The sequence below is a fragment of the Pseudonaja textilis genome, chromosome 14, assembly GCF_049901715.1.
Source record: "Pseudonaja textilis isolate UNSWEBS1 chromosome 14, rPseTex1.2, whole genome shotgun sequence".
NCBI lineage: Eukaryota > Metazoa > Chordata > Lepidosauria > Squamata > Elapidae > Pseudonaja > Pseudonaja textilis.
The window spans coordinates 2,214,454-2,242,160 of NC_142003.1; the positions used below are offsets into that span (position 1 = coordinate 2,214,454).

General features: G+C 44.8%; 1 protein-coding gene across 2 annotated transcripts in view; it reads right to left on the minus strand.

The window, feature by feature from the left end:
- Positions 1 to 27,707, minus strand: part of MAD1L1 (mitotic arrest deficient 1 like 1) — a 280,226-nt gene that overhangs the window by 60,887 nt on the left and 191,632 nt on the right. For both annotated transcript variants that reach the window (XM_087912883.1, XM_087912886.1), the window contains one exon: positions 17,883 to 18,073. In XM_087912883.1, the coding sequence (XP_087769009.1) occupies positions 17,883 to 18,073 (191 nt within the window). Of the gene's footprint in view, positions 1 to 17,882; positions 18,074 to 27,707 lie in introns of those variants that run through there.

A 27,707-nucleotide genomic window follows, 5' to 3' on the forward strand; every position in this document is an offset into this window, starting at 1 on the left:
TTCAAAAGAAAAACCAGAAAATCCAGTTGCCTCTTGAAAAAGCATCTTTGCGACATCGTTGGGAGGAAGGGGAGGAAAATGCTTGGGTAGGGAGGAAATGAAAATGAGAAGGGCCAACCTCAAACAGAAACAGAAGACCACAGCTCATTCAGGGAGGTGCCCCCAGCAAAGAGAGACCCGCAGAAAGCACAAAGACAGAGTCTTTAAATCAAGCCATTCAGCTCTCAAGTGCTAGTTCAGGAAGTAATCTCCCAGGCTTTTAAATAGCTGTCAGGAACCAGGTTATATCTCTTCATCAGTCTGTTGGTAAAGACAGTCAACAGCAACCTTGAAGGCAAAGACGTGTCAGTTTTCTGCGTATCAGAGATCTTAGAAGAAGGGGAGTTCTTCAAAGTTCTGTTGACAACTCTTCATCGTCACATGGAAGTTCAGGAAACCCAATCAGTCAGTATGAGAGACTGGCTGGCTTGAATAATCCTCCCTTAATTGAGGTGGTAAAGGAAAATTGAGGATGGCGGGGCAGAGAGATCTTTTCTTTCAAACCTCAAGACAAGGTACACATCCTGGCTTTTCAAGTAATTTCCCTTCAAAGTCATAGAAGCAAGAAGTTTCTGTGTCAGTCTACATCAGGGGTCTTCAAACTTGACAGCTTTAAGAGTTGTGGACTTCAACTCCCAGAATTCCTCCTCCATTCATGTTAGCTCAGGAATTCTGGGAGTTAAAGTCCACAAGTCTTAAAGCTGTCAAGTTTGAAGACCCTTGGGCAAACAGACAAAAAATTCCTGAACCTTGAAAATAATTACAAACTGAGGTTTATTACAATCCACATGTCTATAAGATTTCACCTGCCACATAGATAACAACCAGGGTGGTAACTTGGTTGTCATGAACTATCCAGGGACCCAACCCAGATGTGAGTGGCGTAGTTAAAGTACTATTTCAAGCTTCGTTTCAACCTAGGACTTACTTGGATTCAGTGTCCTGAAATCTCTGGTCAGCTGCTACCTCTTAGGACAAGGGTCCTAAGACCCCTGGCTTAGGACCTCATCTTCTGTTGTGAAAATATTTACAGACCCCTCACATCCTGGACATAAACTGTTTCAACTTGTACCCTCAAAACGACGCAACACACCTGAAAAAATACAATGCCACTGAAGAGCACTTCTGGGGAAGAAGGAGGAAAAAAAAAGGGAAGACAAGACTTCAGTTGTTGTGCTTCAACTTGAACATAGACTCATTTCCCCTGACGCTCGAGTCAGTGGCCAGAAGGAGATGCTTTTGAGATGTTTGTTCCTTCCGTTCCAATGGATGAGTTTTGGACAGGGCGAGGTGAGGCTGAACAGGGTAATAAACAAGAAGAGCCGCTCACTTTACTTCGGTGAGGTTCCGTGGAGACCTCTCCGCAACCTCCTTCTTGCTTATCTCCTGGGGAACGCGAGAATTGCAGCCTCTTCTTGAAACACTCGACCGGGGTGATGGCCTCCAAACTTTCAACACACCTGGGTCAACGTTACTTCCAAGCACCTGTCATAATCTGACTCGGAGGGGGAAGCCGAACAGCTGACAGGGAGTGGGAGTGTGGCTCCATTGGCTGTGGAGGAAACTGGGGAAGGGCAAAGTCTGGCTGGGCAGAGCTGGGGAGAGGTAGAGCAAGAGAGAGGGAATTTGGAGGAAGACCCAGGCCCACCCCCTCTTCATCCTAGGGCACACAGGGTGGAACGGAGAAGAGAGCAACATGGTTGCATGGCTTACGGGGGAGGAAAGGGCCCTGATTCCCTTCATTAACTGCACTTAGGAACACAGTGTATAAAAAAGGCAAGCTGCGTACAGCAGTTTGTTGGGAGCAAATGTGACTTTACCTTGTATCGTTGTGGCTTATCTGTGTTCCTGGCGTCTTCCCAACTGTGTGAGTTTTGCTGTGCTTTCAAGTTTGAAATTCCTGCTCCTGCCCTGCCAAACTAATTACTTCAGTTTGCCTTGTTTGGACTTTAAGTTACAGTTTGTGTTGACCGTGTTTTGGACTTCATTTTCTAGAGTCAAAGGCTGTTCCTGGGAGAGTTTTTCTCCAGCCCGAAGGTAACCTGGACATTGGGGGCAAAGTTGGAGATAATAAAGGGACCCTTATTGTTTATCTGGCTGTGTTGCCTTTGTGCCACGCCCTTTTGGGTCATCACAGCCACCACTACTATTCTATTTCTGGAACGCCCTACCCCCATGAAATCATCTGCACCCGTCCACACCTGGCTCACATTCCATATTTTGGCCAACACCAATGAGATGAAAATCCCAGTCTCATCCATGAGGGCCCATTTTTGCTCCATACTGGGGGTGGGGTGGGGTGGGGGACACACACAGCTGAAGTAAAGAACCGTCCTTTTTGGGGGGAGCGTTTTTTCTTTGAAGAACCACAGAAGGGAACGTGGCACATAAAATCCAGATGGGGTCAATTATCTGCTGGCAAGATGATGTGGACTGCGCTCGTCATCTGCAGGTGGACAAGCAGATCTTTTTGCTTTCCAGAAAAAAACAGGGCGGGGGGGGGAGGAAGGACTCTTGAAAAATGTGACCACCTGCACAAGCCGTTTCTCCCTGCAAAAAAAAAATGTGTGGCAGGATCCATAATTTATGAGCACGCACTCCATGGGCAAATTGCCTGCAATCTGTTCTTCTCTGGCTCCATTCATTATGCAGAACGGAGGAGAGCTTTAATTTCTAATTGATTTGCCAATATATAACCCTTTTAGTTTGCTTTCTTTTTTTTTTCTATTTAAAAAAAGGAACACACGCGCACATATATATGTAATCATACCTGCAGGACTTGCAAAGAGCTCAGCCAATATCGAAAGAGAAAATGCAGAAATGCCGGCGTTTTTCTTTCTTTCTTTTTTTTTTTAGAAGGGTGTTTAGCAAATCAGATTGCAAGCGTCGATTCCTAACTACATCTTCATTCTGTTCATTGTCAGTGGGACCTTTTGGCTGTGTTAAATGCCTGGCCATTAACCTCACCAGAGGTACTAATACAAATCCAAGACCCATCAAATCTAAGACCCATTAAAGCCTTAGTAAGACACACTTAAAATGCTGCATCCAGTTTTGGTCACCACACTATAAAAAAGATGTTGAGACTCTAGAAAGTGTGCAGAGAAGAGCAACCAGGATGATAAGGGGACTGGAGGCTAAAACATATGAAGAACGGTTGCAGGAATTGGACATGGCTAGTCTAGGGAAGAGAAGGACCAGGGGAGACAGGAGAGCAGATAGGAAGGGGTCCAGCTATTCTCCAAGGCACCCAAAGGCCAGACAAGGAACAATGGATGGAAACTGAACAAGGAGAGATTCAACCTAGAAATAGGGAGGAATTTTCTGACAGTGAGAACAATCAACCCATGGAACAGAAGTTGCCTTCGGAATTTGTGGGAGCTTCATCGCTGGAGGCTTTCAAGAAGAGACCGGACTACCATCTGTCAGAAATGGTCTAGGGTCTCCTGCTTGGGCAGGGGGGTTGGACTAGATGACCTACAAGGTCCCTTCCAAATCTGATTATCTGTTATCTGTTACCTTGGGAAGATCTGCTCCAACCACTCATCAAATTCCCCCTGAATCTTTGCTGGACGGAGGACGAGTGAAAACCAGCATTCCCAGCCAGGTCAAATCTAAGACCCATCAAGCCCAAGACTTTACTTCCCACGAGGAGTTTTCAGAAGTCTGACAAGAAGAGACGAGTGAGTTAGCACTCCCTGCAAATCCAGAGCTACACTGATGGAGCTGAAGATTAACTGTCATTGTTAATAGGTACGGACAGACCTATCCTGCATGAAGCCGAGATGCTCCCAAGAATGCAATTTAAGCTAGCGGTTGGCCATCATACCTTCTGACAGCTCATTCTAAGCATCGCGTGCATCCCTCAAAGAAGACTTCTAGCCATTACCTTACACTTCCTGCTGACCAAACACCTTTAACACCTTGCCTTGAACACCCAACCTGTGATATTTCAGGTATAACTTACAACCGCTCTGGGCAAAGTTTGATTCCGACATGAATCCATCTGCCTAGACTACGCTTTCTCCATTTTTTAACTCAAGAGACAGCTGGCAAGACATACGTATCTACTCAAGCTTATGAACTACACACCGCACGGGGCTGTCAAGGAGCTACGGATGCCCCAGACATCCGTGCCTTAAAGGCGTTTCCAGGAATTGGAAGGGGATAGGATGTTAATTCCACCACCCGCTCCCAAATCCACCCACCCCTTCTGAAAATGGGACGTGCTGGCAACTGTTTCACAGTCCTAGCACTTAGCACTTAGATTTATATGCCACTTCAGTGCTTTGCAGCCCTCTCGAAGCGGTTTACAGAGTCAGCCTCTTGCCCCCAACAGTCTGGGTCCTCGTTTTACCCACCTCGGAAAGGACGGAAGGCTGAGTCGACCTTTGAGCTTGGTGAGATTCGAACTGCCAACTTGCAGGCAGCCGGCAGTCAGCAGAAGGAGCCCTGCAGTACCGCACTCTGACCACTGATCTTTACAAGAAGGGTAGAACACTAAAATTCTGAATTTTGTCTGTTGTGGTCTGGCATATGTTGCGGTTGTGGAGTCTGGGCAGCTGAATGGAGCTTTTTACTGGCCGGATTCCTTTCCTGTCACCATTGCGGAGTTTTATTCAGCGGATCCGTTCTCATCGTGCCCAGAAAGAGAAATATCTGCCTCTACCTAAGGATCTTGAAAAAGGAATTGATGAAAAAGAATGGATTTCCCTACAGAATGGAAGCTTGCTTACAGAACTGCTAGTGGCCCTTTTGTAGCTGGAAGGAACAGGGTGAAACGCGTGTCTCTTCCTGCCTGCACCCTGTCGCCACTCCCCCCTCAATGACGCAGCCCTAGTTCGCCACCCTAGTTCTCCAGAATTTGGATCAGAAAACCAAGCTTTGAACTGGACTTTCCAGAGTTCAACTTTCAGAAGTTCAGTGGTAGATCTTTCTACAGCCCTGGGTTGGGTTGCAAAGGAACACCAAAAATGAACGAGGACCGCCCCCCCCCCCCCAAGATTGAATATTTCTCAACCTTTGCGTTGCATTTTTTTTTCGGCTAAAGGGGGGGCTCCTAACTCCTAATTTTGCTTTGCAATCTTCTTCCTCAAACCACCTCGACCATAATGCCAGAGGTCACTTGGTCCTTGAATCAGGACCTCCGGCGAGGGCCGGCTAATAATTCCTCTGAGCCCGAGAAGATCTTCAACTGTTGATTGAATCCTAACCTCCTGCTCTCGCGCTGATTTGATCGTCTCCATGGTGCAGCCGGGATTAATTGCGAAGTGTAATTAACGGGCAGGGTATGTATCACAAGCCCCCAAATTAGGAGATAAATTGGATGGGGTGGAGATGATATCGAGAGAGCTGACAAGCAAATTGCCCTCTGGGACTCTCAAATCATCCCATGCCAGGGAAGAAACGGCAGAGTTGTCGCTACTAATAGCTGTCACTATTAGTAGTACTTGCAAGGGAGGGGACGGGGCTGCGTTGGGATGGCGGTGGTAGTGGGGGCTTACACATTTCCCCCTGTTGTTGTTTGGTGACACCAAATCTCCTCTTCCCCCAGGACAAACCCTATCCCTACTCCAAGAGTAGGCTCTAGATGCAGAAATGAGAAATTTATTGGAAGAGGGTGTATTATTTATGATTTATATATTAAATTATTTGCTCTTAGCTTCATATGCTTATGCATTTATTAAATTACTGTTGCTATTTATGGGATGATTGTTTACTTACTGAATTATTCGCTCCTGCGTGTATATGCTTTAATGCATTTATTAAATTACTATGACTATTTGTTGAATTATTCTTTATTTACTACATTGTTTGCATTTACACATATATGAAATGACTGTTACCACTTACTGAATTATTTACTTATCACATTATTTATCGCATTGCGCTACATATTCATTGCCTCTATTTATTTATTTTTTTGTTTCTTTCTTTATTAAATTTATATGTCACCCCATCTCAATTCTCCAAGCAACTCTGAGACGGCTTACAAAACGATAAAAAGATATATTAAATGATGAAAAGTGAGAAAGTATGAAATACCGGGTATTGCCCGATTTCTTGCCTCTTCTGAAGGACACCAAGAGACCATCTATCCCAACCCATTGGCCAGAGTGGGCTTCCTAGGATGATTCCACTCAAAGAGAAACTGATTGTCCATACCGGAGTGAGTCTGTACTGAGGGTCGGTGCTGTCAGTGCTTCGCTGTTTTTCTTGCAGATATTTCATTGCCCAAACTATGTAATGTCATCAATCCAATATTTGACTGCCTGACACAAAAAAAGGAGGGGCAGTTAACCTAATTTTCCCAAACCACCAGAAGGCAGGACAAGAAGCAATGGAGGGAAACTAATCAAGGAGAACTTAGAAGAAACTTAGAAGTGAGGACAATTAACCAGTGGAACAGACGTTGTCTTCAGAAGTTGTGGGGGGCTTTTAAGAAGAGGTTGGACAGCCATTTGTCTGAAATGCTACAGGGTCTCCTGCTTGAGCAGGGGTTGGACTAGAAGACCTCCAAGGTCCCTTTCAGCTCTACTCTGATGGATGGATTGAATTCCAAAAGAGCACTGGCATACAAGCAAAAACAAAAACAAAACAAAAAACAAACCAAAAACCAGGAACAAGGACTCTTTGGGCAATCGATTTCCAACCCAAGAACGCAGAAATAAAATAACAGTCTATTCACTCAAGATCATCCAGCTTTGATCAGATACCAAGCATAGGTCTTGGTGGATTTAATGCACATTACAATCAGCCGGCGTGATCTCTCTCTGCCTCGCTCCTTTGCTTCCCAGAATAAAATAGGCTTTCTCTCGCAAACTCTGCCAAGAACCGAAGGCGTTTAAACAGAGTGCAGCAAGGTCGCCAGACACCTGAAAAATCTTCTAATCACTATCTCTGCCCAAAGAAACACCAATAATCTCTCCCTCTCTCTCTCTTTCTCTCTCTCTTTCTCTCTCTCTCTCCTTCCCTCCCTCTTTCTCAACAATGTCATCTTCAGAAAGGCTAAATTATATAAAGCCACCCCTCAGCCGTGTGTTGTTCTTGTGTGAGGCCTTGCTTTTCCTTGCCTGGGTATTGTTTTTCTGTATTCCTGGTGGGGCTGCCTTCCTTTTGCTGGAATGTTCCACCTGCACGATGTGTTAATGCTCTTTGATAGCTAAGTACGAGCAAGGCTGCAGTTAAAAGAAAAAGCAAAAACCACAACCCGCTGGGGCGTAAAATCTTTATTAGAGTGTGCGAAGGTCTAGGGAAAGGATTTCTGTTTGACTGGCTGTAAGGCACTGATACCGCTTCTCATCCGAGATAGCAAAGAGGCTGCCGGAACACAGCCCATTACACGGGACGGTAGGACTAAACCTTTCTCTCTTCGCGCACTTGAGGAGGGAATGGAGCCTGGATGTGTGGGATGAAAGCAAACACACACACGCACATATACACCCTGAGCAGCTCTCTGAGGATTTGCCAGTATCTATGCAGAAGCCATGGATGAAATCAAAAGAACTGCAACAAAAATGATTAGGAGACTGGAGGCTAAAACATTATAAAGAACAGTTGAAGGAATTGGGTAGGTCTAGTTTAACACACACACAAAAGAGGACTACGGGTGACATGATTACAGCCTTCAAGTATAGGAGGGGCTGCCCCAAAGTAGAACTTTGAACTTGAAAGTTGTTTAGTTTAGTTTAGTTTATTGTCATTGCACGTCATACAATGAAACTGAACACCATCTTGAGTGCACATCATAACCATGAAAATAAACACAAACAAACATCCTTCTGTAATATAGAGTAGAATTCAAAAGAGCTACTTGTCCTGGGATAGAAGTTGTTTTTTAGCCTATTTGTCCTTGTTTTTATTATTCTGTACCGTCTGCCAGATGGTAATAGTTCAAAAAGAGGGTGCCTCAAAGTTGTCACAGTTGGACACACATCCTTCCATTAGACCAGGGGTGTCCAACCTTGGCAACTTTAAGACTTATGGACTTCAACTCCCAGAATTCCTCAGCCAGCAAAGCTGGCTGAGGAATTCTGGCAGTTGAAGTCCATAAGTCTTAAAGTTGCCAAGGTTGGACACCCCTGCATTAGACCATCCTGGGTCTTGATTGCACCTGTACATATTTAAAAGTCCATAAAATTAAGAGCGTAACTTTGAAAAACATCCGACCATGATTCTATTTCAACTTCAAGGAACTGAGAAAAAAGCCTAGGTCACGCCTGATGGAAATTCCCACCAGGCAAATATTTAAAAAAAATAAAAATAAAAACCTCAACTCCTTGCTAGTTGACTGCAAACATGAACCCCCTTCCTCCTAAAAACCTGAAATTTCTAAAGGTTGAAAGCCTCTTGCGAGAATCAGTCTAGAGCACAACTGAGATCTTTGTTAGTTCTTAGTCCACTGGGATTCAGGGATTATCTTTCTGTTGGGTTTTCTTTTAGATTAAACTATTCTTTAGCAGATCAGATTAATTTAAAAAGTTTAAAAAAAAAAACACTTAAGATTCCACCAGGAGGTAAAGAAATTGTTTACCAAATAGCGAAAGGAAACGAACAATGTAAAACAGGCACCGGGAGACCAAACTATCAAACCAACAAATGAACGGAAGGGAATAAATCGGTGGGAATGATTGGAACAAAATGGGAGATGGAAGGAAAAATGCCGAGAAGGCCCCCAAAAGGACCTCCTGCTTCTCCTCGTTGTACAGTTGGCAAAAAAAAAGCCAGCACAGTGTTAGGCTGCATTAACAGGGGGATATAATCAGGATCACGTGATGTGTTTACAAGGCCTTGGGAAGACCACACTTGGAATACGGCATCCCGTTTTGGTCACCACGATGTCAAAAATAGTGTTGAGCCTCTAGAAAGCATGCAGAGAAGAGCAACCAGGAAGATTAGGGGACTGGAGATTAAAACATATGAAGAACGGTTGCAGGAACTGGGCAAGGATAGTCTCGTGAAAAGAAAGACCAGGAGAGACAGGAGAGCAGCCTTCCAATATTTGAGGGATTCAACTTATTTTGCAAAGCACCAGAAGGATGGACAAGAAACCACGGATGGAAACTCATCAAGGAGAGAAGCAACCTGAAATTGAGGTGGAACTTCCTCACAGTGAGGACAGTTAACCAGTGTAACAGCTTGTCACCAGAAATTGTAGCTGCTCCATCACTGGAGGCTTTTAAGAAGAGACTGGAGAGTCACTTGTCTGAACTAGTATAGGTTCTCCTGCCTAAGCAGGGGGCTGGACTAGAAGACCTCCAAGGTCCCTTCCAACTCTGTTATTCGTGATGGCCAAGTCTTGTTTGCCACAGAGAAATAAGGCAGGCACACACAAAACAATTTCCAGGGTTGACCTTTCCTACAAAAACCTGATAGCGTTCATTTGACAGAAAGACATTAAGCTGCTTCGCAAATGGCATTTGCTTCCGGAACTGAGGTCAAATCTTGCAGGAAACAGTGCAGGAAAAACTGAAAACAAAATACTGCCCCCTAAATATAAAATAACGGGTAATTAACCAGAATGAGAACTTAATCGAGGCCCGCAAACTTTAATCAATCTCGCCACGGCTGGCCGCTCCCACCAATGAGCTCCGCGGTTATTTCTGATTGTGTGTGCAAGGGTGCGGGACGGCGGCCCTGGGAACGTGCTCCGTCAAAAATGAGACAGGAAGCCACATTGCAAGGAGGGAGGAGAAGAAGCAAGAAAACAACAGCCCCAAAACAAAACATGCAGGACTGAAAACCTCTTCAGGGAAAACCGGCTGGGGATCCGGGAAGGTGGCACAGACTCGTTTCCCCTGACAAGAGGCAAATCACAGATTTTTGCAAAAATGCCAACTGGCAGACAGAGCTCGTGTGATGACCCAAAGGGGCGTGGCAGAAAGGCAACACAGCCAGATAAGCAAGAAGAGTCTCTTTATTATCTCCAGCTTTGCCCCCAAGGTCCAGGTTACCTTTGGGCTGGAGAAGAACTCTCCCAGGAACAACCTTTGACTCTAGAAAATTCAGTGCAAAACAGGGTCAACACAAACTGTAGCTTAAAACCCAAACAAACCAAACTGAAGTAATTAGTTTGGCAGGACAGGAGCAGGAATTTCAGACTTGAAGGCATGGCAATAACTCACATGGTTGGGAAGATGCCAGGAACACAGATAAGCCACAATGATACAAGATAAAGTCACATTTGCTCCCAACAGCTTGCTGTACGCAACTTGCCTTTTTTTATACACTGTGTTCCCAGCTGCAGCTAATGAAGGGAATCAGGGCCCTTTCCTCCCCCGTAAGCCATGCAACCCCTGTTGCTCCCTTCTCCGTTCCTCCCTGTGTGCCCTAGGATGAAGAGGGGGTGGGCCTGGATCTTCCTCTGAATTCTTTCTCCCTTGCTCTACCTCTTCCCTGTTCTGCCCAGCCAGACTTTGCCCTTCCCCAGTTTCCTCCACAGCCAGTGGAGCCACACTCCCACTCCCTGCCAGCTGCTCGGCTTCCTCCTGAGTCAGATTCTGACCGGGGCATGTTTTCTCCTGTAGAAAAATTGCAACAGGGGAGACCGGATGATTATCAGCATGCCGGGTGGGGATGATGGTACAAGAGGCTTGGAAGGATTCGGCTTGATCCCAATCTGGGTTTTCCTCCTGCATAATGTGAGGAATAGCCCAGTTCCACCTGGCTTCCCAGCTGGTGAAGTTAAAAAGGGAGCTGTTTCACTTCCAGTCAAAGAATCTCATTAGGTGCCTTCAGGGCTTTTCTTGGGTTGGCACTCAAGCAAGAAGTTGAGTTTCCTGAGCTGGCAGCCCAAATCTAGGTGATAATGAGCTTCTAAACAATCTCTTCTTAAAAACCTCCAGTGATGGAGCACCCACAACTTCTGCTGGCAAGCTGTTCCACTGGTTAATTGTCCTCCCTGTCAGGAAATTCCTCCTTAGTTCTAGGTTGTTTCTCTCTTTGGTTAGTTTCCGTCCGTTGCTTCTTGTCCTGCCTTCAGGTGCTTTGGAGAATAGGTTGACCCCTTCTTCTCTGTGACAGCCCCTTGTTCCTTCTTTCCTATAGGCCAGTGGGAAATTGCAACCTTAACATCACCTTCCTTAAAATCCAAGGCACCATCTTTCTAATCTTCCGGAAGCTTACGTGGATTGAGTCCATGTCCGGTTAGTACCTGACTTGAAGTTCAAGATCCAACATGGAGAAACCAGCCCCTTTCTGCAGATTTTAGGCCAAGACAATGTACTCCAACCCTGTATCTCTCTCTTTCTCTGTATCTCTCTCCCTCTCTATCCATCCATCCATCCATCTTTGTATCTCTCTACATCTGTCATCTATCAGTCTCCTCTCTCTGCATCAGTATCTATCTATATCTCTATGCCTGCCTGACTGCCTTTTTTTCTGTCTGTCTGCCTGCCTGCCTGCCTGCCTGCCTGCCTGCCTGCATGCCTGTCTGCCTGCCTGCCTGGCTGCCTATCTATCTATCTACCTATCTATCTATCTATCTATCTATCTATCTATCTATCTATCTATCTATCTATCTATCTATCTTACGAATTGTGACATTTACGATAATTAAAACATGCTTATTTTCTTGCTATAAAGCTACTTTTTAAATCCACAAACCCAACCTCTGGCTTGACAGCTACTAAATCATGTTTTCTGCATGCATATAAACTTTAACAGCATGGCCACAGCAGTGTGTTTTTCATTTCAGCCTCTGTGGTTATGCTTTTAAAAAAAAGATATATCTAGATATACTTGTCAATAGGAGATAAAACTTCATGCACAATAGATTCAGGATCATTGCACTTCATGAAAGACAGAGCCAGAACTCATGAATGGGTATCACAAACACTATTTTTATATATATATATTTCTGAACTCACAAACACATTAGACCTCAGTGGTTTGAAGTACTGCTCTGTTTTGATATGTACTCCAACAAATTGGATGCTTTCTACTTAGGGAACATATTAACAAATGCAGATTAATAACCAGAGAACCATTATGATACAGATTAGTCATTCAGACTATGCAGGGCAATCAACTTGACATCATAAAACTATCAGCAGTTTAGTAGCCTGCTCCTTATAAGTGACAAGGTACACCAAATAATTTTTTAATAGGTAATGTTTTATTAGATTGTTAGTCATTGCTTCTAATGGTAAAGTACTGAAGGACTTCTGTGTATTAGCAGGAGAAAAGAGACGTGTTTGATGAGATGGGCAATATACTAGATGGATGGATGGATGGATGGATGGATGGATGGATGGATGGATAGACAGACAGACAGACAGACAGACAGACAGATGATAGATAGATAGAAAGGTAGATAGATGGATGAACAGATAGATAGATAGATAGATAGATAGGAAAGAGAGATATGATAGATTGATAGATGATATAGATAGACAGACAGATATAATAGATGGATTAGATAGATGATAGATATAGATAGACTAGAGAGGGAGATGATAGACTGATAGATGATAGAGACAGACAGACAGCTATAATGGATGGATGAATAGATAGGTAGGTAGGTAGGTAGATAGATAGGTAGATAGATAGAAAGATAGACTCTCAATCTTGTCAACTTTAAGGTTGATGGACTTCAACTCCCAGAATTCCCCAGACAGCCATGCCTTCATAGATTACAACCCTATCCCACACTCAAGTTTTTATCATGGCTTCCTTCTCTCCACATCCATGAACACCAACTAGACAGGATGAAAATTCCTTAATTGCACAACACATGGACAGACTCAACCATCCTTTCAACTGGGAAACGGTGAGCATCCTAGAACAAGCCTAGTTCAAAACAAAGACAAAAAAAACTTGAGAATTCCTGGAAGGCTGGCATTCAGATGAATTGGCCATCAACAGGCACACAGAGATAAACAACATCTACATACCATTCAAAAGAGACAATAAAAAAAGCTGAGACCACAACACCTCCTGACCAGCAATCAACAACCTGATAAGCAGAGATTATGAGCAAGCAATAAAAAATACCCTAATCAAGGAACTACTAACCACCAACCACAGCGTAATCAAGGACCCACCAAGAACATTCCCACCAACACTGATAAGGCAAGCCACCCGTATGTAAACAGAGAGGAAACCCCACACTCTTTAGCACTAATGATGTTACCTAGTTGGGTCATGAAATGTCTACAAGAAAACCACCAAACCAGAGAGCACGAAAGACCCCACATCCTCTGTCTCTCCCTCAAGGCCACTCCATCGTCTTCTCTACAACGCGTTGGCCTCCAGATCTTTTGAAGCTCCAGACTTAGCTTGTGGGAATTGTAGTTACCCACCCTGCCTATAATCTGCCCTATGAGATGCTGCTCGGGGTTGAGTCGAGCCACGCTTCTGTGCAACTTCAGAAGCTTAAGCGAAGCTCCAAGCAGGGAAGGAAATGAGAAACGGAGGGCCAAACAATAAGCAAGCTTATTTCGTACGCCTCATCAGGAAATGGCAAATGAACTCTAGAAGGAAGGAAGAAAAATGAGCTGCTACCAACCATGGCTGTGCCTTCACAAGTGATCCCTTCAGGCCTGCACAATAAATTTGCAAGTTAATGCACATTATTAATGTATGTCAATGTCTCACAGATGTTTTCTTGGTCTGTTAATTTTGTCCTCTTTAAATAATGCTGTTTCACACTGAAGCTCCAACCCCCTCCTGGTTAAGAAGCCAGGCACTGTGATCCAGATAAAAATTTTATTTCAATTTTCTGCCTTCAGACTTCCCACCTTTTCAAGTAGCTCCTTAAACAAATGTGAATCAAACACTGGGGTAGACTCCAGCTGTTAATTTAATGGGCTCCTACCAAAAAAGAAAAAAGGAAAGGAAACCTATTGAATTTATTATACTAGGAATGACTCAGGGGTGGACCCTAATAAAGACTTTATTTTGTAAAAGGAGTGACAGACTTGTTGTGAGAAACGTCTCTGCCTCCCACACATAACCCTTCCTACTCTAGAAACACCTCCATTTCCTGATGGTTTGTCAGTGAATCACCATCGGATCAAAACCTGGCAACCATGTTAGCTTGGTGAGAAGAAGTAGTGAAGATCCTTGGAGGAATCCTTACTTTTCAACAAGTCCTCCTTCTCTGTGTGCAAAGGTCCCAATGACAACTTCACAAACAGTAAACAGTGTTCAAGGTTAGTTGCAACATCCTCGTGTCTTAAAGCCCTCCAGCGTGTGTTCTGAACCACGCCCTTTTCCCACAAATCAAAGACAATCCAAAAGGAACAGAAACCTTTCAATGCTTCTGCAAAATAATTAGCTGTAATAAGCACAAGCCTTGCCAATCTGTGCGAGACTTGCCAAAAGATAACAGACAAGAAATAATTTGCAATACAAGAATCTCCAAATACAAACTCAGGATACTGGAATGTCCATGAGGCTGGAGTTTCAAAACGTCTTTGCCTTCTGCAAAGAAGGTTCGTTTCACAGCTGGCTTTTACCTTCTTGAAAGAGGGTCCACTACTCCCGAGTCTCCCGTGCTGTTGTAGCTGCTGTTTCCTGCGGGCAATCCTGCACACACGTGCACTTGGCACAGGCTCCTCGGGAACCTCCTCATCGCTGCTGCCAGCCCCCACAATCTCTGAAGGCAGCAGTCCACTCCCTAATGGTCCTGGCCCCTCATCTGAGTCCTCGCTTTCCTCAACTGCCCGCACCTGCTGCCGGCTAACCACAACAGTGTGCTGCCTGGAGAATTCTGGGAATCAAAGTCCGCACATCGTCAAGCGGCTAAGGATAGACAACGGGTTCTAATGTGGGGTCCCTGGAGCTCAGTGCTAGAAGGGAATGGGGTTTGCAGAGTAGAGGAGGAGGAGGACTATAGGGTCCTTGGAGCTCTCTGAGCTTGATGGTTTTTCTGGCAGACATTTCATGACCCAACTAGGAAACATCATCAGTGCTAGTGAGGGTGCCTTGCTCCCTGCTTATACACAATAGCTTTGAGCGTGCTTGATTTCTTGCAGATGTTTCATTACCCAGCTAGGGAACATCATCGGTGCTAGAAGGAAGCAGGGATTGTGGAGAGGAGGAGGAAGAAGAAGAGGAAGACTATGGGCTTTTTGGAGGTCTCTGAGCTTGGTTGTTTCCTTGCAGACGTTTCATGACCCAACCAGGTAACATCATCAGTGCTAGAAAGGAGGGGATTTTGTGGAGAAAAGGAGGAGGAGGAGTGGGGGAGGAGGAGGAAGGAGGAGAAGGAGGAAAAGGAGAATAATTATGAGTCTTTGGAACTTGGTGGGTTTTTTGTAAATGTTTCATGACCTAACTAGGTAACATAATCAATGCTAAAAGTTTGCCTGTACTCCCTTTTAACTCTGATGATGTTACCTAGTTTGGATAATGAAATGTCTGCAAAGAAACAACCCAGCTCAGAGAGCACCAAAGATGCCAATATATTCTCCTTTATAGTCTCTAATGTGTTATTTATTGGCAAAACCATCCTGTTCAGCCCTATTTACATCCCAAAACAGACTTATTTTGAGTTTTGAGAGGACGCAAACATTCTGCTCAATCCTACAGCCGAATGCCGTATATTTTTCTTCAGTGGCGGTATTTAGAAGACTGAAGTTATCCAACTCGGCTTATGCGGGAAATGAAATTCTTCAAATCTAAGCTAATAAGCAGAGCCACTGTATTGATCAATGAGCCGCTTCCATGTTACAGTCACTTACATAAATAAGAGAAATATCTATGACCAACTAAGACCTTTAATGAACCAGCAACCGTAATAGACTATATCTGCCAAAACCAAGGATAATTCTAATATATTACTTTGTACAAAATTGTCTGCCTCTCAAACCCTGCTGAAACATATTACAAGAGCAGTTTTAGGGATTTTTTTCTTTAAAAAAAGAGAAACACAAGGCAGGGAGCCATAGCAAAGACGTAGATCCACATCGCCTGCGTGCCAGGAGAAGCTCAAAATAGCTCTTGCACATCTTTCAACATGGATAACACATGACATCCGTCTAACAAGATACCCTTGTAGATTTTTCCTCTGGGGTTCTCCAAGCTTGAATTAACCCAGATCCCATATCCTGGTTCAAAAGATGAACACCCTTCATGGTGTTTCAAGAACATTGCTGGATTCCAGCACTAAAAACTACAGTTGTGTCATCCATATATATATATATTCTGCGTCGCCTCTACTCATGTCACCCATGTTGGATGGAGCACTTGTGACTTCCCTGTGACAACACGTGCAAGGCTCTGGAAATCTTTCCCTGGCTGACCAGATTAAACATGATGTTGGATGTGGCGTTTACAATGGTGATGAACTGTTCAACTTAAATATTATGGGTTGCTGTTTTGTTGCTTAAATAAGTAGATTTTCGATCATGATCACCAGAAATATTTTCATTTTCTGCCAGTGGTTTGCCCTTTTATCTGGGTATAAATGTGGTTGGATTCGGTCCTCTGGAACAGGGGTCTCCAACCTTGGCAACTTTAAAACTTGGGGACTTCAAGTCTCAGAGCAATTCTGAGAATTGAAGTCCACAAATCTGAAAGTTGCCAAGGATGATGACCCCTGCTCTGAAATGTGTGGGTCAAACTTGAACTAAGACAATTTCTGCATTCTCTGATTCTGATCCAGCTAAAAGATTGCAGGAACTTGATTACTTACCTTTGATCAGAAGGGTTGACTACTCACTTTCTGATGGTTGGAGGGGTGATGGTGTCCGCTTTCTGTGATTTAATCTTTGATTAAATCCTGTCATGGCTTTGGATCGCGAATTTAACCTCAAGGGATTCTTGGCAGGATAAAAGGGACAGGCAAAGGGATTTTAAAAAGTGTAGGACTGTTGTGGCTCGCCAGCAGCCGGTGGAGCTGGTGGAAGACTGGGCAGTGAGGAGGTTGGGAAGGAACATGGGCCAGTCCTGGAGTCTGGGGAAGGCTCTAACAAGGGCTCTGCGTCGGAGGCAGAGATGGGGCCAGGGCTGTCTAACAGTCATCAGCTGCCTTTGGAGTCAGAGATCAGTGGGGAAGAAGAATACCTGGAGCCTGTTCCCAGTGTGCGCATGCACAGAGCTGCCAGGAGAAGGGAACAGTTAAGGAACAAGGGTCGAGGGTCAACTTGGGAGTAAGGGCACAGTTGGACGGTGAATGGCCCCTCCCAAAGGGAATAAAGAGGAGCGAAAGGGGAATGGGGTTTGCAGGAGACAATTAGTTCAATTCATGAGGGTGAAGATCTGACTTCTTGCCAAGTATTGTCTGCTACAGAGTGGCGTTTGGAAGGTATCGGCCTGGCAATTCTCCAAGCCTGATAAAGGTCTGTAGTTGTGAAATCTCTCGAAAGACTGTTGGCTGGGACTTTGCTGAAGAGGAATTCCCTTTAACCTAAATAAAAAGGGGTTTTATGGGGACGAGGAGTTGGCTTCATGATTTTGGGAAGAAGCCTAGGTCAGAACAAGGACATGTTTTGGAAAGCAAAACAACGGAGGTCCAATGTCCGCTGCTGTTATGGTTTGGGAATCAGGCCATGGATACTCTGGTGTTCTTCAACCGTCTCATGTTGAAGATGTGTGGACTTCACGCTGGCTGGGAAATTCTGGGAGTTGAAGTCCACACCTTCAAGTTCACAAGGTTGAGAAACACTGCTCTAGTCAGTCAAAAAGAAAAAAGGGGGAAAGGTCAAGTAGTCCAAAGACTTTTCTTGAAGAACATCTTAACATTAACCTCCCAAAGGAGATACCTGTCTAATGGGTTTGCTGGTATCACTTGAGCAAGCCTGCCAAGACCCCAAAGAACGTTCTGTTGATGTTCACACTTGTCCATCTCCCCTGAAATCTGTATATGTGTAGGGGAAGAGGAGAAAAATGTAACTTGCCTTGAAGACCAAGCAGTCTTCTTTGTGCTCGGCATACGTGGACGTCAGACGGTATTGATTCTCAATCGTAGCATCAATATGGTATCCGGTCAGTTTATAACACGCTCTGTGAAATTCGTTAATCTTGCTTGAAAAGATCTCCCTTAAGCGCTGGTTACTCAACTCTGCACTTTCCAGTTGCTTCTTTAATTCTGAAACAAAGCAGAAAGAGATTACTTTTTTTTTTTTTTTAAGGCATGGTCAGGAATCGTTCCCACAGGATGTGTACGTAGATGAGAAAAATCAGCAGAGGTAGTAGAAAGCAAGTTTGGAGAAGCAAATTAATGCTGTTCCAAAGAGTTTTTGTAAGGCACCGTAAAAACTGAACCGAGGACTAAGGCTGCCCAGGTTGGGCGAGACCGAAGGGCGGCGAGAGACCAGGATTGTCTAAAGATGGAAGTGGACTCCTAAGCAGGGTGGACAAAATCCAGAAATCTTGTCTAGAAGATCCCTTGGGAGGTAGGTGAGAAGGAACCAAGTCCTTAAGGAAAATCTCATCTGAACCAGAAAGAAGATGTTACGCCCGACTACGTGGGAAATCCTCCCAAAATCCCATCGACAGCCACCAGACTTGTAAATTAACAGTAGATGTCACATTTGGCCAAATCAAGTATTCTGTTCTGTTCTGTTCTGTGTTCTACGTTGCATTCTGCATTCTCTATTCTGTTCCATTCCGTTCCATTCCATTCCTATTCCTATTCTATTCTTGTTTTATTCCTGTTCTATTTCTATTTCTATTTCTATATTTCTATTCCTATATTTCTATTCTATTCTATTCTTGTTCTATTCTAGTCTAGTATATTTCTATATCTATATCTATATCTATATCTATATCTATATCTATTTCATTCCATTCCATTCCATTCCATTTCTATTCTACTTCTACTTCTACTTCTATTCTATTCCATTTCTATTCCAATTCTATTCCATTCCATTCTTCTGCCAAACCTAGGAACTTGGTTAACAGCAGAACAAATTCCAGCTGTATGGAAAAGGACGAGAGGGGGGCTGGGGGCGGGAGGAAATCTCTCCGAACTACACAAAACAGCAAAGTCCATAGCTGAGTGCCGTCTCTCTCTCTCTCTGTGGCAGATTTTTGGCCAAGAGAAGGCAGCAGAGTTGGCTGCCACTCAGCCAGTATTTTATCGTTAGGAAAGTTTGCTGCCAGTCGAGTGAATCCTTCAGGGGGAATACACAACAATTACCATGAATCCTTCACCCAAGGTGCTTTCTGAGTAATTAAACCACGATTTATCCCCCCATTAATTACCGAGAAGAGCTTTAGTTAAACACAAGTCGAAGATGCCACCTAAGTCAGCTTATTTCATCAGCACAGCAGCCCAGAAGGCTTTGATTCCCATAATAAACAAAGGCCCTTGTACTCCGATGGCTGTGACGTTTTTTTCCTCCGGTCCCCTCCGTGGCCACATGACCGGGTTGCGGGAGAGGAGGACAGAGGTGGCTCCCGCTGAGCATCTGCAGTCATTCAAGGAATGTTCAGCACTTTCTAATTTAGTTTTTATATGGCATGCTTGTTAAAGGTGCTGCCGGTGGTTACGAGAAGGACTCTACGCTTCCCTCTGTGTGACATGGCAACTTGGCAATTTCAAGAGACCAGGTCTCGGCACCGGGGACCTAACATTTGAATTCAGAGAATGCCAGTTAAACGGGAGGGAAAACACGCCGGAATATCGGCTACACACGAGCCACCTGCACCCCAAAAGGTTAGGCTTTGCTCTCGCCGAGAGGTCTGGTTCACTTGGGGTTTCTAGGGGTGCAGTTTGCCCATCGGGGCTCCTCCAACCTTGCTCTTGACCATGTTGTACAAAAGTCTGGTTGTAGAATGAGCCGGAGGACAGCACCCAGACCCTAGCAGTCAAAGGGCATCTAGAGAAGATGTCCATGTTGTCGTCTGGATATAACTTATGTTCCTCCTGTCTGTGTTGGTTAGCGTGGTGGAAGGAAGCATGGTTTATGTAGGGTGCAAGAGAGGGAGGGAGGGAGGAGGTGGGAATGAGAGGAAGAAAGGGAGAGAGGGAAGGGAGGAAGGAGGAAAGAAGGGAGGGAGGGAGGAGGTGGAATGAGAAGAAGGAGGAGGGAAGGAAGGAAGGAGGAAGAAGGAAGGGAGGAAAAGGGAGGGAGGGAGGAGAGGAAGTGAGAGGAAGGAACAAAGGAAGATAGGGAGGGAGGGAAGAAGGAAAGAAGAAGGGAGGGAGGATGTGAAATGAGAGGAAGGAAGTACGGAAGGAAGAAGGGAAGGAAGAAGTGAAATGAGAGGAAGAAGGAAGGGAGGAAAAAGGGAGGGAGGGAGGAGATGAAATGAGAGGAAGGAACAAAGGAAGATAGCGAGGGAGGGAAGAAGGCAGAAAAAAGGGAGGGAGGGAAATGAAATGAGTGGAAAGAAGGAACAAAGGAAGGAAGATAGGGAGGGAGGGAAGAAGGAAGGAGCCATCACTTGGACCATCCCAGTTCCTCTTTGGATACAAGACGTAGTTTATGCCTATTCCCAGAGCTCTTCTGCTACTGGGTGAAGTCCTTCCAACTAAAGACACAAAGATACAGGTTGCCCTGCCAGATACAGCAACACCCAAAGCTTCTACTTTCTTCCTGGGCCTTCCATGGTCTCCTTGCAGCCACTTCCTGGCACGCTCTACCCTTTGGTAAAAACTTGCCCTAACCCTAATCAGTAGGACCCCTCTGACCTCAACATCCTCCCCACGTTGCGTTCACCTAGAGCCTCTTTAGCTAGCGCGAAGACCCCCCACAGACTGAAAACAGAAGCTCCCCCTACCAGGGAAAAGAACTATAATCCATTTTGGGCGCCGAGGGGGATTTAATCACCGACAAAAAGCTGCCACGGGTATTAGCGCATTCCAGGCACCCAACTGTGCATTTGTTTTCGGAATACAATGCAAGTTCCCCCCCTCCCCGGTCCAAATTCTCAAAGCCAAAGTAGCAGGCGTTGGCTCCACTCAGCTGGCGGGAATAGCTGGGAGAAGAATGGGAGGAGGGGTTCAGTAGCGCGTCCTTAAGAATTAAGCCGCCCTCCCATTTTTTTTTTCCCCCAGCATTGTTTGGATGGACTTTTAATTGCCAGCTTCTTCCTAGCCTTGGAGATAAATTAGCGCGAGCGTGAAAGAGATTGAGCGGTTCTGCCATCCATGACATCTGTTTCCCATCACCCTCCGTTTCAGTTGCCCTTCGTCTTTCCCTGGCATGGATAAACAGGCTTGAACAGGGGGGTGCTGGTTGGAAGGGACCAGCCTCCTGTTCCCACCCGCTGAAAAATCAATGCCAATTCTGGTCGCGTTTTGGAAGTCCTTGCTGGTTTGATGTTCCTCAGGCATGGAGTCTGGGGTTTAGGCGAGCCTCTCTCTGCAAGGTTTTTCTTCTTATGATTGGAGTTGGGTTCGTTTTACTTTTATTGCAATCATTGCATTACAATGGAACTGGCCCATAGGTGCAACTGATGTAGCAACAATAATGAGAGGCATCTGGCTTAGGGCCTCGACAGTTGTGAATGCAGATCCCGAGTACTGAGATCATTCTCCACCGTTTCTTGCTGCAAATGTTGTTCAAAGACAGGGAAACTACACACCATTGGTCTCTTTTCAGAGAAATACAAAACATTCCAAGCTGCAATATTATACTGGACTCCTATAACACATCTTGGCCAGTTTGAAGACAAATGTAAAAAAAGATCTACTTGGAAACAATTTAGTTATAACCACTATTTGGCATTTTGGGGAATGGCCGGTATAGAATATAGTATAATAGGCTTGAAAGGGACCTTGGAAGTCTTCTAGTCCACCCCGCCTCCTAAGGCAAGAAACCCTAAACCATTTCAGACCAATGGCTGTCCAATCTCTTCTTAAAAACTTCCAGTGATGGAGCACCCATAACTTCTGAAGATGAGCTGTTCCACTGGTCGATTATTTTAACTGTTAGGAAATTCCTCCTTAGTTCTAGGTTAGTTTTCTCCTTGGAAAGCAACTTTCCACCCGTTGCTTCTGGCCCTGCCTTCAGAAGCTTTGAAGAAGAGGTTGACCCCTTCTTCTAGGTGACAACCCCTCAAATATCGGAAGACTGTCATCTTCTCTTTGTTAGGCTACACCTGCCCAGTTCCCTCGCCGTTCATTGTATGGTTGAGCCATGCCATCGAGCTGAGTCATCCGGTTCCTCGTCTGTGAAGAAGATGGTGAGATCTCACCCAGCGTTTTCTTGTCCTATCACAATGGCTTGTTGACGCCACGATGCTCTCGGCTTCACACAAAGCAACTCACGTGTTTTGGGAAAGAATCTCCGGGATGGACTTCGCTTCTCGGCTTTTCGGCTGATGCCCTCAGGAGAAATAAAAAGCCAGAGCTTGTTGTTTCCTGTAGCAGACAGAATACCTAGAAGGCCTAACCTTGCTTTCTGGAACAGCAAAGGCAGCCATTCAAATGTTTCTGGGGGTGGCTGATTACTTGTCTTTGTCAGCATCGAAGGAGATTTGAAAAGAAAGATGACGTTAGCAAAAGAGCTGCCATCGCCACCCACCAGTAACCTCCCGAAGTCTCACCGGCTTTTATTCCAACTCAGGAAACTTCCTTTAAGGAGGTCACTCAACTGAGCTTCAAGGATGCTGAGGGCCCACGGTGGAGAGGTAGGGAGGGGAGCGGCATTGTGACCTGAAGCTTTTGTGGGTCTCTTACTGCTCACGCAGGAATGCAACAGTCTTCCGGCCACTTCATTGACTGCAGTAGTGCAGGTTGCTTTTGCTGTCTGCCTGCTGCTGGCAGTTCGATTCTCACCAGGCAAATAAACTCTATGTTCCTGATTTTGGATAGAAGGACGAGAGAGAGGGGGGAGGGAGGGAGGGAGAAAGACAGGGAGAGAGGAAGAGACGGAGGGACAGAGGGAAGGAGAGAGAGAATGAGAGGAAGAGAGAGAGAGACGGGGAGAGAGAGAAAGAGACAGGGAGACAGGAAGGAATGGAGGGAAGAGGGAAGGAGAGAGAAAGAGGGAGGTGAGGGAGAGAGAGACAGGGAGAGGGAGGCAGGGAGAGGGAGGGAGGGGAGAGAGAGAGAGAGAGAGAGAGAGAGAGAGAGAGAGAGAGAGAGATACTATCTAGGAGAAGAAGTGAACCATAAGCAGGAAGCTATCATAGAAAGTGGATTGATATTCCAGCCAAGATATCTGATCTCCCCACCCCCCTTGTTGGCCAGTTGATGTGCTTCTAAAACTCTCCCTTGTAGGTCTGTCTTCAAAGTGCTGCTCTTCTCCAAAACTAGGTTTCGCACAGAGCTATGGGATCCTAGTGCCAGGATCTCATCTTGGATTTGATCTGGTCTTTTAAGGCAAGCCAATCTGGAAAGGCCTTGAGGCAAAACGGACCTCGTGTGAAGGGGAAGGGAGGATCCTGTTTTCTGGGACATCAAAGGTCCCCATCTGGTTCACTTTCCATGTCGAACTACCTCTGTCCTTCAAAAAACCTGTTCAATCCTAGCCATCCACCCCCACGCGCTTACATGAACCGGAGTGAATAATTCATGCTATTTTGGAAAAAAAACAAAACAAAACAGGGGGCAAGCTTTTTCTGTCTTCTAATGAAAATGTCACTGCGTTCAAAGCAGAATTTTAACTAGCAAACCCTACAGTGAAGCAAGCTTCCATCTCAATCAGGAATCACGCTGCTGATCTCCAGAAAAGCAGAAAGCGGCCCAAACAATGATCCAGCCTGGGAGTCACCACAGGACAACCTGTCGCCAGATATTCTAGCCAGGACACAAGCTTCTTAAACTGCCCCGAAGTTTCATACCTCCAAACAACAAGAAGAAAAAGCTTGAGAGGAACTGGATCAAAATCCTAGCCCATGGGAATCTTCTATTTTAAAACACCAGACTTTAACATACAGTTGCATGCAAAGTTAGACACCCCTGGTCAAATGGCAGATTTCAGCAAGTCTCTAAGTAAATAGAAGCTGACATTCCTGGTACAGTTAAACATGACACCCTTCTGCAAATTTGAATGCCTACTATTTATATGCAGCTGTTTACAGATTCCAAACAATCAAACCCTGAAATATGGCAGGTGCAGAAATCCAAACACTTTTCGAGATCAGTGCGACTCTGTCTGGCAGAAGAATCCCTTTCCACTCATTTCAGAGTCTTTTTAGTCATTCTTTGGGATATTTTCCCCTCTTCTTTCCTTGACTCCTCGTTCAAAAGAAAAAAGAAAATATTAAAAGAACACTGGATCTTTCGGCAAGAGAAAAACCTAAAAGATATCTCCACGTACAACTGGAAGGGCTAGCAGGATAGGAAAAGCAAAGTTTTGGAAATGGACTTCAAAGACCCCGCCCACCAACTATTATTAAAAACCTGAGAAGTAGATCTCAAACATACAGCCCAGGCAAGCACATCTACACGTTTTTGTCTGAGCGAAAAGATTTCTGCAGGTATGGGAAAAAAAATGAGAAAACGAACAGTAAGAAAGACTCTTAGCAGGCTACAGGAATTGTGTAGACGCCTGTCTCAAAGGAGGTGTCACAAAATTCTGAATGTGAGAGTCCAAAATTTCACTGTTTTCTTATTTGGGGTCTGGAAACAACTACTCCTAAGTAATTACAGTGATATCTTGGTACTCATTGCTGATTGGTTCCAGGAGGTACCAAAAACAATGAGTACCGAACAATTTTTCCCCAAGGAATAAGCCACAAGGCAGCCAACACCCAACCAATTCTAGTTTGTGTGTTGAGTACCAAACAGTGAGTACCGGGACAAAATTTTCACGTCAAAATGCATTGAATACCACTAAGTTCAATAAGTTCCAAAGCTGCTGAGTACCAAGGTACCACTGTATGCACTCAAGCGTGTAAAAAAGAAGTTCTCTGCACAAGTTATGTCGCCTTCTATTCACTCAACATTATTATAACAGACTTGAGAACCGGTTAGTCCAATATAATATTGGACTCCAAAACATCTGACAAAATGAGCAAACTCTGTGTGCCTCAAGGTAAGCTCAAATAATGAATTAATATCAGAGTTGGAACATTTCTAAGAAAGATCTACCTGATGATTGACGGGTACAGGTAGGCCAGCTGATCAGTCATCTATTGGAAAGAGTTCTGATTGACCGATTATGTGCCATCAAGTTGATTCTTAGTGACCACATCAAATAGATCTTCTCCAACTTGGACCTTCAGGCCTTCCAATGACATATACCCATCACCACTGCCACTGAGTCTATATATCTTGAGGTTACTTGTCCTCTTCCTCTCTTTCTTTGTACCTTTATCAGTGTGGAAAACCTTCTCTAGAGAGCTAGTCCTTTACCTGAAAAGAATTAGCAAGGTTCTACTAGTCCTACAGCTACATTGCAAGCTACTACAAGGAAGGTTTTCAGGTTTTGGCCCGTTTCTCCACCAATCTCTACCTGGTTTGGTCTTCCCACCCGATTCCAGCACACCGTACTTGTAACATTACACCCGTCTATTCTATTCCTCTCAAAAATTTGCATTATATCCTTTTTCGGACAAGGAATCTCTCTGCTCACTTAAGTTGTTGGCAGCTCCTCAAAGACTTAGCGGATTTTCTACAACCCTGTGTGAAGGACATAAAACAAAATGGGATAGTATTAAGGTAAGGACACTTAGGAGAGGTACAGAAAGAGCTTCCAGATCTGCACATGTTTATGATTTCTGCTCCGTGGAGAGATAAAATCTGCTGGTATCATTTGCCAGGATTTTTTCAGAGGGCTGGCAGAATGAGCTGAAAAGAAGAGAGTTTATGTCGTTGGGTATTTTAAGAGCTTCCTATGTGGTTGAGAAAAACTTGAATTAAGCCCGGGGTAGAAAAGAAGGCCTCCATTAGGTGACATGGCAATTGTGAGATTATCTTTACCAAAAGCAAAGCAGAAAACAATCTGAAATTATCTCAACTATTGGCATCTTTAAAAACCCCAAGGCAGTTTCCGAGATGTGGTTCCATCATAGATAATTTCTCGTGCATTTAATATCCACTGTGCTTTTTTTTCTGCCCCCAAAACTCCTTCAATAACAGGCATTTTCAGTCTTAGGACAAATCTTCCACTCTGTTTACTTCGATCCACCAAAAAACTAAAAGGGAATCGAAATATCTCCATTTTATAAGTAGTTATGTGCACCAATCCACTTAGCAATGCATAATGAGGTTATTGTTGAGTGCTTTAATTTCTGTGACAGTGAAATGGAGCCTGTGCGTGTGGCTCGTACCAGGGTAAAAACAACTTGAATATCAAAATTATTTTTCCTGTCTTCTTCCTCTCCATCCCACACCCCCAAAAACATTAACTTCAGGGTGTCTGTCATCTTGCATAACGAAGATTCCTTGAAGGCTCCGAAGCCTAAACACGTTCAGTTGGCGTTATCAAAATACCGTCTAAAAAAAAAAAACTTTCCTTTTGTTGGGTGATCACAGAACTTTTGAAGTCAAGATACTTGCGCACCTCTGGAACTCTGTTGGCTCTTGGTCAAGATGATTAGCCATCCCAGGTAGACCAAAAAGGAAACACACCCAAATCAATGTGGTTTGAAAGTCCCCATTCTGGACAGAGAGGACCACTGGTTTGAAAGTTGAGCCAAAGAAGCCATCTACGTCAAAACTGAACAGTCCTTTCTCAACCGAGAGGGAGGGACATGACACCAACATCTGCTGTTTACAACACAGTCCTTTCAGCTGTTCTATTTGCATTATTCAGATGACCCCGAGAGCACAGATAAACCTCCAAGTGGCCTCAACGACTCTCTAAAAGAATGCAAATAACCAGTTGTCTGCAAGAAATATAAATCCTTCTATCATCCACCATTCAATCAGAACGGAAGCAGCTTTTTGGATGAGAAACGAAAGGTCTTCAAGGGGAAAGGAAGCAGTTTATTTGAAAAAGCACCTTTGGGACAAACCATGACCTGGATGAGTGAGAATCTCCATAAACATCCAAATGAAGTAATTCTACTTTCTTGAAAGGTACGCTAATAGAATCTCGCAAGCATGAAAGTGCAAATCTGCCGTCTCTTTTTCAGGCTGATGAGGTAGGCGGTTCTTTCCCGGGTCTCTTTCTCTGCCCGTTATACAGCTGTGGGCTCAATGCTCTCTTATCTAAGCATTCCCTAGGCAGCATATCTTCCTCCATCTTTCCCACTTGGTACTAATTTACCGAGATGTAATTTACCGAGATGTAAATTAGAGGTACCAATTTTTTGGGAACTCTATTATCTGAAACCATGGATGCTCCACTCCTTCGGTGTGATCTTCCCTTTCCCAATCTCTCACCGTAGGCAGGAGGGACCCGATCGCCCATCATGATTTCCCTTCTCTCCCCGGTCACATCCCCCCTCCCCCCCCGCTTGATTGAAAAGGTCAGCCTGGCCTTCTCCATTTGCATAATGGCCGAGACTAATGGACTGACTTCCATGGCGAGTAGCGAGGTGTCACCCCTTGCAGATGTGTCAAAGAAAACAAACACCGCTTCCCTGCGTCAGTGGGAGGAAGGAGCTCTGCAGAAGGCAATGTTCCTTAATCTTGGGGTCAACTCTCCGGAGTAACCCTCGGAGGAACCAGCTGGCCCTTCTCTGCTCCTGGCTTTAACGCCTTCCGTTTCCTCGTCATCATTTCCAAGCTCAGGGCACATGGAATTGTCAACCCTTCGTGCTGCCCTCAAAAGTCCATTTCTTCCTTTGGCCCTTTTTCTGGAACTGAAGAGCTCGCTTTCCGTGCTCAATGGCTCCTCTGGGTGTACTTTTGGAGAGCCCTCTGACCTCCTCGCTGA